This window comes from Erpetoichthys calabaricus, chromosome 2 (genome assembly GCF_900747795.2).
Source record: "Erpetoichthys calabaricus chromosome 2, fErpCal1.3, whole genome shotgun sequence".
Taxonomy (NCBI): Eukaryota; Metazoa; Chordata; class Cladistia; order Polypteriformes; family Polypteridae; genus Erpetoichthys; species Erpetoichthys calabaricus.
The window spans coordinates 145,543,013-145,556,171 of NC_041395.2; the positions used below are offsets into that span (position 1 = coordinate 145,543,013).

Genomic DNA, 13,159 nt, shown 5'->3' on the forward strand with positions numbered 1-13,159 from the left:
ACATTCAATGAAGGATACATACTACTTTAAAATACTATGCATCGTAAGAACAATTGTAAATTGACTTAAGCAGCAAAGGGATTTTATGAATGATGCAGTATTTCTATTAATCAGTAATTTCAGTTCTTTCATTGTATTGTGTATCAATGTGTCACAGACTTTTTTCTCTGTCACACCGTGCTAAATTCTGGTTTTTTTTTGTTTATTTAACTTAGATTGGAGTCATGGATACAAGGCAAAATGGAGATAATTTCCATCTCAACAGGTCAAGAGGCACACGAAAATCCATGAGGTGTAGCACAATGAAAAATATATCAACCCCTGGTCAAGGAAAGTTTTCCATAGTTCACGACCGAATCCATAAGGAGGATCATACTGCAGGCACTAGAAGAAGGAGAAGACAGATCGGAAGTGCTAGACCCAAAAGAAAAGCTGCTGACAGGTTGCTGGACTGTGAAGGTGAAGCGCCTCCTGCAAAAGAAAGCAGGAAATCTGACTATCTGCAGACTCCACCACGAATTTCTGTAAAATATGTGGAGGATGTGGAATCAATTTTAGTATATGGCACTGATCAAGATATCATACTTGAACTCACAAAATCCAGAGCCTCTTCAGTTTCACAGTTAATCTTTCACATCAGTGGTCCAGCAGGCTCTTCATATAGCCCTAATCTTAACATTCTGCCTCAAATTGATCAACAACTTGAAGTAACTTTAAAAGATGCCAACTTCAATTACACGCAAAAGAATTATTCAGCTGCAGCAAATGGATTCAAAGCAGCACTACAGGTAACATTTAAAGGAAATGACCATTACAATAATCTAATGGTATTGTATTTGAAAGCCAGGCTTGGCTGCTTGTGTCATAGATTGTATCTTTGCATATCTTTACAAAAATAACTGCATCAATCTGTCTTTTTACCTGTCAATCAAGCTCAGCAGTATGGGAGGCTCCTACGAGGACTGGGTGAAAAGTGGAAAACAACCCTGGACATCCTCCATTACACATACTGTATATTCATATTTGTTCACTCAAGGTTATTTAACCTGTCACCATCTTAAGGATATTGAAAGAAAATTGGAGACCTCTGGGAAAATCTTCTTAAATAATACATTACCGTGGTTGTTTTTTTGTCTGTCCAGGATTTTAAATCACCTGTAGCTCGCAAACCATTTGAATTATTGACCTGAAATTTGGTACACATATACTATGTGACATCTACTGATGATTGACCTTCAAGGTTATTCCTCTTTTTATTTTTAGTTTATCATAGAATCAACTCTCGGCAGTGGGCCAACAGAGCGGCCATGCAGTGCATGCGTACATGCGGCATTCTCATCCCTCCCACCTTTGGTGTCACTTCCCCTACCCCTTCATATCTTACATCATTCTTGAGGCAGATTGAAGACTTAAGTGCCAGCTTAAGTGAAAAACTGAAAGAATACATATTAAGTAATTGCAACACAAACACTGATTAATCAGTTTTAACGTGAAAAGATGCAGACGGAAGAAGAGAAGAAGTGTGCTGCTAGGGTGGAGAAAAGAAGAACTGCTCAGGAAGCAGCAAGCGCATCAACCTCTGAGCAAACAAAGGCTAAACGTACAGAGAAAGAGTGAAAACTATGAATGCTCAAGTCAAGTATATTCACTGCACATTATCGTGTAGTGCGCCATTACTGGTGTTGATTATATTTACCATCCTAAAAATGTCTTCTTTTAGTATTGTAAATACCACATGTCATGTTTTGACTGTTTGTTCACCATCAACATCATCCCTAGGTTCTACAGCCCTTGGTTGGCTTTGGCACTCTATTGCACTCTATCTTTCACCTGACCGAATGCATGTGCAATTACCCATTACAATAACAACTGTAAACAAACTTTGAAGGATTACTGCATAGGAGACAATCAGTGCCCAGAAAATGAGCATTTTTTTTTTTTTTTTGTACGTTATTGCTAGTTTGTGGACATTTCTTATATTTTGGCCTTTGGTTATCGTTCTGTCTGCATCATTTGTTATTTGAGACAAGGTGGCGTTGTGATTAGCACTGCTGCTTCACAGCTTCGGTCACATTATTGTCCACAATAATCAGTCCAGCATAAGTTGTAGTCATTTGCTTATGTATCAAGGATACTTAAAAGACAATTGCACCATTATAATCCACTCAAAATTATTTCAGTTCAGAGGCGACTTCTCCAAGACAAGGAAAGCTGTGCCTCCTCTAGAATGTCTCAAAAAAATGTGTCAAATATATACTATTGTTTTGATATTGCTATCACCAAGAGCATGCTAGAAAGTGTTCAACTTCATGGTTACTTCATTCAGGATCAGCAATAATTTCTTTCAGGTCATCTAACATGACTTTTTTTCTCATACATTCCCATGGCAGCACGATCCATTAAAACCTAATGAAGTGCAGCTTCACTGGACTTCAGTGGTACTTCAGAATATGTTTTTTTCAGTGCAGCATAGCTAGACGTTTATTGGACAAATGGTTCAAAATGTCATTTACAGGGAAGCTCAGCATCTCTGTGAGTAAATAGAGGCAGTGGGCTGGTCAGAACACTAGGCTGCTGCATGATGATTGGAGGAACTGTCAAGGTTGCTGGACCTTGTTTTTATTGACCACGTTTTGCATTGGAGCATTTCAAGTTCAGTCCCATGTGGATTTTTTGGCAAGTGAAGCTGCTGCTCCTGTTCTGTTATTTGCTAGTAATATAGCCCATTATTTTCATTTGTACACATCCTACTGTAAATAAAAACATTGAGTTTGCTTCTTGTTACAGTTTAGTAAGGTTCATTTGTTTTATTTCAATCTAGGTCATTTTTGACTAGCCAGTCTGGGGTAAGCTCTGTGATTTCTTGGAGTTAGACATGGAGTTAGATAGTGAAATGCCTCAACTATATATAACCTATTGTCTTTAATGACAACAATTGGAGCTACATTAGTAGGTATAGAGAGGACCTTCTCCTGCTTAAAATGAGTCAAGTCGTAGAGCTGCAACAGAATGGGCCAAAACCATTTAACCTTGCTTTGCTGGCCATTGAGAGGAAACAGGTCAACTGTCTGGAAAAGACTCCCAGTTGGTATGACAGGGTCACAGACCATTTTCTACAAAAAGAAAGGAGGGCAGAATTTACATTTAAATAACATGATGCAATAACTGACTTATTTTATGATGTAGGCCTAAAATGTGTTTCCCCCGTTTGAAAGACCACCAGCCAGCACTGGTTCAGTTTGCAGTCCCTTGTGACTTCATTGCATTTTATGGAGCCTGGCAAAGTTCCTGAACACTGCTCAGACTCCTTGCTTGGTCTGTCAGTTTCTTAGTTGCACTATAATAAAAATAATGCTCCATCATTTTAGACAGTGGATATAGCATTGGCAAGATGATGTGCTGTGGTGGATCTGCACAATATTCAAGTGTATTTTGCATTTAGATTAGTGGATCTTAAGGTGTTTGAGAATAAGGACCACTTAACAATAGTCAAACACCTGGCAGACCATATTTAGAAAACCTTTTATCATAAATTCAACATTACAATTGACAAGTTTTAGTACATATAGAGATGTAAAAATAACCTTTTATCATAAATTCAACATGACAAATTTTAGTACATATAGTGATGTAAAAATACTAACATCAAAATCGCAGTTTGCTTTATTTGCATTTTAAAGCTCTACACAGGAATAGAAGCACAGCAGGAAGGGAGTGGAGTAGAAGTAAACTACGTTATTGTCCACAAAAAAATTGGACTTAGCACTCTGTGGTGATTGTTTTAAAGCTATTCTCTGTGGCAGTAACACAGGAGTATGGTGGTCAGAGAGGAAGTCTGATTGGCATAAAACTGTAAATAAAGACATAAGCAAGTCCATAACGAAGTGATTTAAACACCACTGTGATGAACACCACATTGCAGATTGCTTGACACACTCCATTTCAGGACCACTAATTTTTGATAGAGAAGATCCTCTATTTTTTTACCTTTGGAACACAAAACATTTTATTCTGTATACTTGACGTATGGCTTATTTTTCACACTACTTGTGGCATGTTAGATTTATTCCTATTTTGCCATGAATGCCAAGTTTTGAAGTAACCAAGCATAACATTGACTTTTGTGAACATATCCTTCTATATTACTTTGTGGTAATTTTATCATTGCCATTTGCCTCACTGTAGCATTCATTACTCATTATACTTTACCTGTTTGCTTTAAAGAGCAAGTCTGCTGAGTAAAGATGGCCGTGCATTTATCAAGTGTTAAGTGCTACTTCACATTATCTGGACTGCATGCTTTTAGAGCAAAAATGTCAGAGATGTGAAAAAGTTTTATCATATGATGTGTACAATCTGAAATATTCACGCTCATGGAATATGCAGTACACACCTAGCTGAGTCTTCCCACAGCAATCACTCTGCCAAATCACAAGAACATTCTGCTGCTCAGTGAGAATAGCTTGTCTCTGTCTGCCAAGTTCCTCAACATAATCTGTTTTTTAGAGATATGTTTATCACACTCTTGCTCTCCAGATGCTTCCTCATATTTTTTGGGAAACAAACTACCACAAAAGAAATTATAAAATACAGACTGTTGGATCCCTCAAAATTAGTAATGCATCTACTGACCACTGACAGACACATTGGCATATCTAGGGCTCTTCTGTCTCCTTATTTACATAAGCTGTCTATTGTGGCTGTTTGGATATCATGAATGGCAGAGAACGTTCTTAAGGACAAAGTTAGAGTGTACACAGGACCAGGGTAGATATGGAAAGGACTATAGTTGAATTACCAAAGAACAGTCAAAACTAGATGGGTTTTTTAAATCAATAGGACAAAACAATGTCAAAACCAAAAAATCCCCAGAAGAAATTGGTCAGGAAATATCTTGCTTAAACTAGTTTCTCTTATAATAAACCAAGAGGAAATGCTTTGTGAACACTTTGCTCTCACTTTTAAAGGCAGCCTCCATGACCAAATTACAAAACCCCATGATGCTGTTGTGTGCATGCTAGTAGGCTATCTATTGTTCCAAATGGCAGCATGCAGTGACATCTCAAGCAAATAATTAAAGAAGATGAAAAATTAAGGAAGAAAGAGTAAAATATTTTTAAAATTAGAAACACTTTCTTTTAATAGCTATTTTTTTTCTCTAAAACTTGGTAAAACGTCTGGCTAGCAAGTAGTACTTCTGCGTTCTAAATATCAATCAATCCATTTTTCAAACCCATCTATACATTTTTCAAGCCCACTTAATCAAATTCTATGTTCTGGGCAAAGGCAGAAACTAAACCCGGATAGGATTTCTGTTCATCACATGGCACATTCAAGTAGGCTCATGCACACATCCACAAAGTCCCAATGTAGACTCATCATATGTTTTTTTGAGATTTGGGAGTAAAACTGGACATCTCAGAGAAATCCCCATTTGGACATGGACAGAATATGAAAACTTCACATAGACAGTGACATGTCAGAATTTAAACCTTGGACTCCCAAGCTGCGAGGCAGTAGCACCAATCAGATTGCAACCCAGTTCTAAATATAAAGAAACCCATTGAAAATATTTTGTATCCATATGGGGGTATTTCATTCAGTTATTTGATATTTCAAATATATTTCTTTTCAAGCTTCCCATCATACATTTCTGTCCTTATCTATTTTTATTGAAGTACTTCAGCATTCCTTTGGAGATATTAACATGTTTTAAATTATCTCAATGTAAAAGAGTAACATGGATATGATTTTGCAATTATCAATTTAGTTCCCAGCAATAGTGATACTTGCAAAGCTGCAGCACCACAGTATTTCTTCCATCTAGAGCATGACAAAGTCACTGGTTTAATGCTTGGCAGTTATGTCTGAGTGTTTTATAACAATTTCAGTTTTCCAGTGTTAATTTAGTCATCAGTATATATTGAGAATATACAGTAACAAACATAATGTAAAAGGTTCTTCTTATTAGATTTTTTAAAACATTTTTAAAAATTAGTAGGTTCCAGATACAAACCGGAAAAATCTTGAACCTGAAAACTTAATTGCAAGACTTGTAACACTTAATCCTAACAATTCCTCAAACATTTCAGAAAAGTCTGACATTTTGGGTGCACTGTCCTATGTGTGGGAATCAATCCAACTGGTGGGGTTATGTTTAAATTAATCCAGTATTATAATTTCTTTCCATGTGATCTATGAAGAAACCCTTTGAAAAATATTCGTTTTCAGAAAGAGAAAGTGAATCACAGCAGTTGCCCACTAACACAAGTATCCACACCCTGTAAGAGACTCAAAAACTGTTTTCTGAGTGCTGGTCACTGAACCAAAATTGTGGACCAAAAACAGAATAAATAAAGTAATATCAGAACAACATTTATCAGGTACCACACCAGGAATCAAAATGACAGTACTAAAAGGGTTACAGCACCACAGAAGTAAAGCTTGCTATGGGTAAACCTATACTGGAAGAATTATGGAAAGGTGTTTAACCTTCTTTAACACTGTAACATTAGCTTCTCTAGCGTTGTGTGCCAAAATCAGATTTTAGGTTCAGTGTTACAAGTAAATGAACTAATTGAATGTTGGTTAGATATCCACTTTGTTAGAATTCTTAATATCTCAATAATAAATATTGATAGGTGTCATTACCAGCTGTGGTGTACAAGAATAAAAGTTTCTATCCAGATTGTGTATGTGTGTGACCCAATTGTTTTGGGGTTTTTTTGGACATTTTTAACCCGGATGTAATATTAAAATTTTCAGAATCGGTATACAGGAATGCTTTAGGTCATGTGGTATTTCATAGTAAAATATGGAATGTGATTTTTCAAGTGAAGCAAGATTTAATGGACTATTGTTTGACAGGAACTTTGATTTTAATTGTGAATCTTTGAGAGATCTTCCATGTAATATTTGGATTCAAATGATAACGGTAGTGCTTGTGACAAAATAAGTATTCGCTAGTAAAAAGGAGGTACTCACCTTAGGTCCAGTGTTGTGTATCTAGACTTTCAGAGGAAAATGACCATTTACTTCAAATATTGCAAACTTGATATCTATTATGGAAAATCTGCTAGAGAGATGGAGTATGAAATCGAAGCCTGGTTAACATTTTTTGGCTTTTCACATTTATTCTGGAGTCCTATAGCATCAAACACCAAATAAACATGCCATGTATGTGTATATAAGACGCAATGCCGTTGTAGTGCCTCATTGTAGATTATCAGCATTTTTACTAGTATGGATACTGAACTAAATGTCTTGCAGAAACATAATGAAGAATGCATTGCTGAACACTGCATCGGGGGTTTAAATGTTATGCCTGATCATTGTCTATTTAGAATTTGCTCAAGCTCTCTGTGGCGTATACTCAAGACTTTTCCACCACATCCTTAAAAATGATTGTGTAACATTAATTGGAGATTCCACATTGATCTCTTTTGAGTATCCTTGTGTGTGATTCGACTACTATACTGTCAAGAGTAGTTCGCCATCTTGCACACAGTGCTTCCAGATAAGGGTTGGGGCCATGATCACCTTGAATTGGGTTTGACATTGTTAAGAACAGATTCATTTAAGTATGAATCTTTCAGGAGTTAAACTGATGAAGGAAGAATAAAAGCTGAAAAATGGAAAACAAAAGGTAAAAGATAAAAAAGAATCTATAAAAATGGATGAAAAACGTAATGAGCTGATTTAACCCTCTCACATTATAATGCAAGATGTATATATACTTTGCTGAAATACAATTATTTTCCAACTTACATTAATTTATATTTTATACAAATGTGTATAAAATTCCAACTGTTTTTATGCACCTTTTTCATGCCGTTTTTCAAAAAGTGTTCAATTCCGATATGCTTTTATAGCTTAACAAGTGGAAATAAACATGTTATTGATTTTAAGCAACTGCAGATGTATCCACTCATCAAGTGTATATTAAACTAGAATGAAGTAAATAATAGATGAGTCCAATGTAAGAATGAGAAAATAAACAAAAATCTATACGGTATATGCAATTTAATCAAATCTTAAATTTCCAATTATGGTGCAATCAAGCCATCACAAAAAAAAACAGCCAGAAAAAGAAATAAAATCAAGCAACTACTAGCCATTTCAGTTCTTTATCAGAAATGCACTGAAAGTAAATGGCAAGTCAATAATGAGAACACCACACATACAATATCCCCTGGATTTTTATTATAGGAAGCCAACATACAATTCACTGTCATTATTTAACGCATGCACCTATACAAAAGAACAAACAATTTACATGGATTGGTCAATATCCATTTTCTTAGTTTTAGCATCTGGAAGTTTGAAGCACCACTTGAAAGTTGTTTAAAAACTCTTTGGTTAACATCACATTAAAAGCTTTCCCAATTATTCAGCTTTCTGGAATTATAATTATTATCCTTTCTCTTGCTCCCTCAAACATTCAGAGTCGATATGCAAACTTTGTTGCTGCCTCGTGGTAAATTGGTTCAGGTGAATTGGCATGGCGTATTTTTTCATGTAAGTATTGAATATGTTGATGCCACTGAACCATAGTACCATTAATCATTGTCTAATTAAAAGAGTATTGTATTATAGTAATGGGATGATGCTGTAAGGATCAATAGGGATGGGTGCATAATTATTGTAAATGAGGAAGAGTATTAGCCAGAGGTGTACAGTTATTATTTAAAGTTACATTGTTTAGTAGACAGTTTGCAATTAATCACTGGCAAAAATCCAATATTTGAAACAATAATTATTTTAAGTTGACTGATGTGAATATACAAGAATATTCCCTTAGAAAAATCTTAGAACGTGATTGCATGTAGCTTTTTAGAATTCTACAGAAATGCTTATCTGATTTCCCATTTCTAAAATATGAAATTTTTCTTTGTATGCAGCTTTGTACAAGAGGAGTTGTGATGAAAACACCTTTTGATGCAGATTATGAAGATGTTTCAAAGGTTTCCAGCTTCATTGAATCAAAACTTGTTGCCTCCTACCTGCAAATGAAAAGGCCTGATTTGGCACTTGATCACTCCCACAGGTCAGGAAATCTAGACCTAATATTTTTTTTCAAATTAATAAGTCCACAATTTTTTAAAATTTATTAAAATTAGTAATCAATAATAGTGTGGAGATACAACAATAAAGAGATTATTCAGGGGAAAATTATTTTTCTAAATGACTCTCTTTTGATATGCAGGTGTTTTTTTTTCAGTTGTATTTGTAGAATACTCTTAATATGATCATAATTTAACTGAACATAACTGAAGATGTTACTGCTCTTTTTTATCCACCCATCCATTTTCGGAATGACTCCCCTCTTGCCCCCTATGCTGTAGGGGTCCACTCTGTTTCCTGATCTCCTTATACTAGATTACACAGTTTAAGAAATTGGATAAATATTACACATAAAATAGTACATTTTGCCATACAAATCAAATCTGTACAGCTTGCCGAACTGATGGAGAAGTGAGAGTATAATTATGCACAGATTTTCTCAGTTTGCTTGCAGCTTTACAATTTTTTTTGTTTTGTACTTCTTAAAATGGAGATCATTATTGGTCTCTTATGTACTTTAAATTGACCATCCAAAAAAGACTATTTAAATAGTAGTATATATAGAAATAATTAAGGTCTCCAGGAAAATATGCTAATTGTAACTAATGCCAATTGACTGCAACATAAATGGATAGGCCTTAAAGTTTTCTTTTGCACGCATAATATGATCATAGTAGTGTTTGATTAAAGGCATGAATCAACCGTGAAAGTGACACAAGTCCATCACTCATGCATACATTCAAACTTAATTATTTATGAGGTACTTAGATTAACCAATGGATAATGCATATCTTTTCATTTGTAAGAAAATCAAAGTACACACTAAAAACCTGTAGCAGATATATAAGGTATGAGCAACATTAATAGACAAGGTGACTAGGTCAGCTGTCTAACCAACATTGCTGAATACTGCATTATTATGCTGCCTAAATTTTATTAGCAATGGGATGAACCTCAAATCATATACATTTTCTGATAGTTAAACAGTTAGAACATCAAATTTTCTAGTTTGTACTTCCTTCTCTCTCTCATAAGATGTCAATGAACCATTAATCTTTGGATATCTGTGCTAAGTTATCCTTTGCTATATTCAGGGTATCTGCATCTCTTCTTAAGGCTAATTAGCCCTGCTTGGCTAGTGCAAGAGGCTCTTAAAAGGTGATGTTTTAAGGTGAAAATATAGTTTGCAATTAAAAAACATTTTGATAGATCCACTCCAGTAGGAATTACTGTGTTAGTGATATTTTAAATAAAATTAGTTGTTACCTTCCTGATTGCTTCAATATAACATTTGAAGGAAAATAACATTTGAAGGAAAGAGCAGCTTTCATAACTGCAACAAGAAAGTTTAGGTGACAATGTGCAACTGTTGAATGACAGTTACACAGAGATCACAGAACTCACAATGAGGGAAACTAAGTATCAAATTAGCCATAGGCAATAGTATAGCATCATACAAAAGTCTCTTTTCAGATGTTTACTACCTTCCAAATAATAACTATAAAGGAGTCATCCCTAACAAAGATATCCTAGTGTCTCTGCTAGAAGAAGTCTGGACTATGCCAACAGATACATTACCACAAGCCCAATATACTACCAAGTGATGCATGATTCTTGTATTCATTCAACTCAGACACTAACAAGCAGCCCTGGACCAGGACATGAAAACAGATGTCAAAATAACAAGGGGTCAAAAAAATAAGGTCAAAACAAAACAGATTTTCAAAACTAGTATTGATTGGTGAATTTTGCCAAAATGTTTTTCACAGTGAATTTGCTGGGTTCACTGAATTTTTCCCTATACGTTCACTGTGTTGATGGCTTCGGCAAATGTTTTTTTCTCAGTACACCATGATGCATTCTGAGGTCAGGCTGCTGGATGGTGATGCCACTGGCTGATCTACGCTTCCTGGCTAATTTGCACCACAACATGCACTTTGACCCATGTGTGCTGTGACTGTACTCCACCTTGCACTTTATAGTGGTGCCCTACACATAGTTTATAACATATAAACACAAGAGTTATGTCAATACTTGATAACTACTCAAGCCGGGTTTGTCCCTCACCTGCATTTTTTAAAAATAAAAAAGGAAACTTGTAGTATATTCATTTGAGAGGTTCATTACCTGATCATAATTAGAATATTATGAAACTACATCATTCTGCATAAATTCATTATACATTGTGTCTTCACTGCTGGATAAAACTTTATTATGCTCCTTGCTATGTAGCACATATTGGGTAGTGACATGGACAGCCTTAGATCTCTTGCATCACAGACCCTGTGGGTGTTAGTTAGTCATAGTGACAGAAGCTCAGCAGATGCAGAGAGTGATAAAGAACTCAGAGTATCATGGAATTAGACTATACAGTAATTTCTTCTCAGGGAGACACTGTGATTAGCACTACTACCTGAGGTTACTTTTTTGACCACAATAATTGGTTTAGCATAGATGACAGATGTTTCTGTCCTTTATAATTCTCTTTAAACTAGTTCAGTTTATCCTTCCACCTCAGATTTCTTCATTTCGCCAAACTTTGGGGAAAGCCGATACAGAGTGGTTTGCTCATAGATAGATAGATAGATAGATAGATAGATAGATAGATAGATAGATAGATAGATAGATAGATAGATAGATAGATAGATAGATAGATAGATAGATAGATAGATAGATAGATAGATAGATAGATAGATAGATAGATAGATAGATAGATAGAACACCTGGTTGTGCATCGACTACATATTAAATAATTCTATAATCTATTGTCCACTGAGTCTTAGTTGTATTCCAGTTTCATCAAGTTAGTGTGAACGTGGGTTTTGCAAATGAATCTAATTGTTACTACAATGAGTGCCTCCTTACTGACGAGCACTGTCTCCGCACTTCTCGTCATATGATTGATTGGCCCTCCACTCACACACTTTGATCCTGCAGATTCATGGCTCTTATGAGGACAATGATCAGCCATTGACACTCAAAGCAAAGAATGAATAAGTAAAACTGCATTTGATGAAAACTTGCAAAAAGTTTGGAATTTCCTTTAAACCTCAATCAAATTAAGCACTGATTGCCTTACTGGACTACATAAAAACTTTTTTCTAGAATGTAGAGCTTGTTATTAACCAGTGGTTGATATTCTATGATTTCGGAAACTGTGTGTTTGTTATTTGAAACTATCAAGTGCAAAGTTTTACAGTACGATACATCTACACAGGTGGCGCAATGGCAGTGCCGCTGCCTTGCAGTAAGTAGTTAATGGGGTTGCATCCTGGGTTCCTCCCTGTCTGGAGTTTGCAAAGTGCTTTGAGTAGTGAGTAAAGCACTATATAAATGCGAAGAATTATTATTATTATGCTTGAAGTTTTGTCTGTTTCAAATTTTAAATGTTATGTTTTTCACCAAATAAACAAAACATGTAGTGCTAGGACTCCTGGCCTCTATATACCCTCACAGTACCTCAAAATTGATCCAAACACAACATAAGCGTACCACCACCCTTTTGTTTACAAAAAAGTCAAAGATAATTACACATGCAGTGATTTAAAATGAACCTATGTTCCCTTAGTGTAGATGTTGTATTGATGTGTGTTAGTTACTTTTATCACTTGTTATGGGTTTGTGCACTGATATCATTGATATTTCATTTTTATTCTGGTAAACGCACTTTGTGATGTGCCTGCGGCATATGTGACCAAAATTTTTATTTTATTTCAAAAGGGAAACAAATGTTATTGCTAATACTATGCACTTTTTTGTTTTTATGCACTGCACTTTGAGATGTACCTAGGTCAGATATGACCAAAATGTTTATTTTTATTTCAAAAGTATAAAAAACTATTGCTACTACTTCAGATTCTATACAATTATAGCTCTTTTATTGTTTTTTAATGCAGTTTGTGATGTGTCTCTGTCAAATGTGACCAAATTTAAAAGGGAAACAATGAATAAACATTACTTGTTTTTCAATATATTCATTTGTGTTGGTTTAAAATTGGTCATTATCTGCTGCTTAACAGTGTCTGAAATGTCTGGCCCAGCTAAATTTCTTGGTTTAAAAATCTGGCCCAACTAAATTTGTAATTGAATAGCCCTT

At 35.2% G+C, this 13,159-nt stretch overlaps 1 protein-coding gene across 1 annotated transcript in view; it reads left to right on the top strand.

Annotated features, from left to right (window-relative positions):
* The first annotated feature begins 224 nt into the window (after nucleotides 1-224).
* LOC114645437 (spermatogenesis-associated protein 16-like) overlaps nucleotides 225-13,159 on the top strand; it is a 92,744-nt gene continuing 79,809 nt past the window's right edge. Inside the window, exons 1-2 of the mRNA XM_028793292.2 lie at nucleotides 225-788; nucleotides 8,901-9,046. Of these exons, the coding sequence (XP_028649125.2) occupies nucleotides 225-788; nucleotides 8,901-9,046 (710 nt within the window). The remainder of the gene's footprint in view (nucleotides 789-8,900; nucleotides 9,047-13,159) is intronic.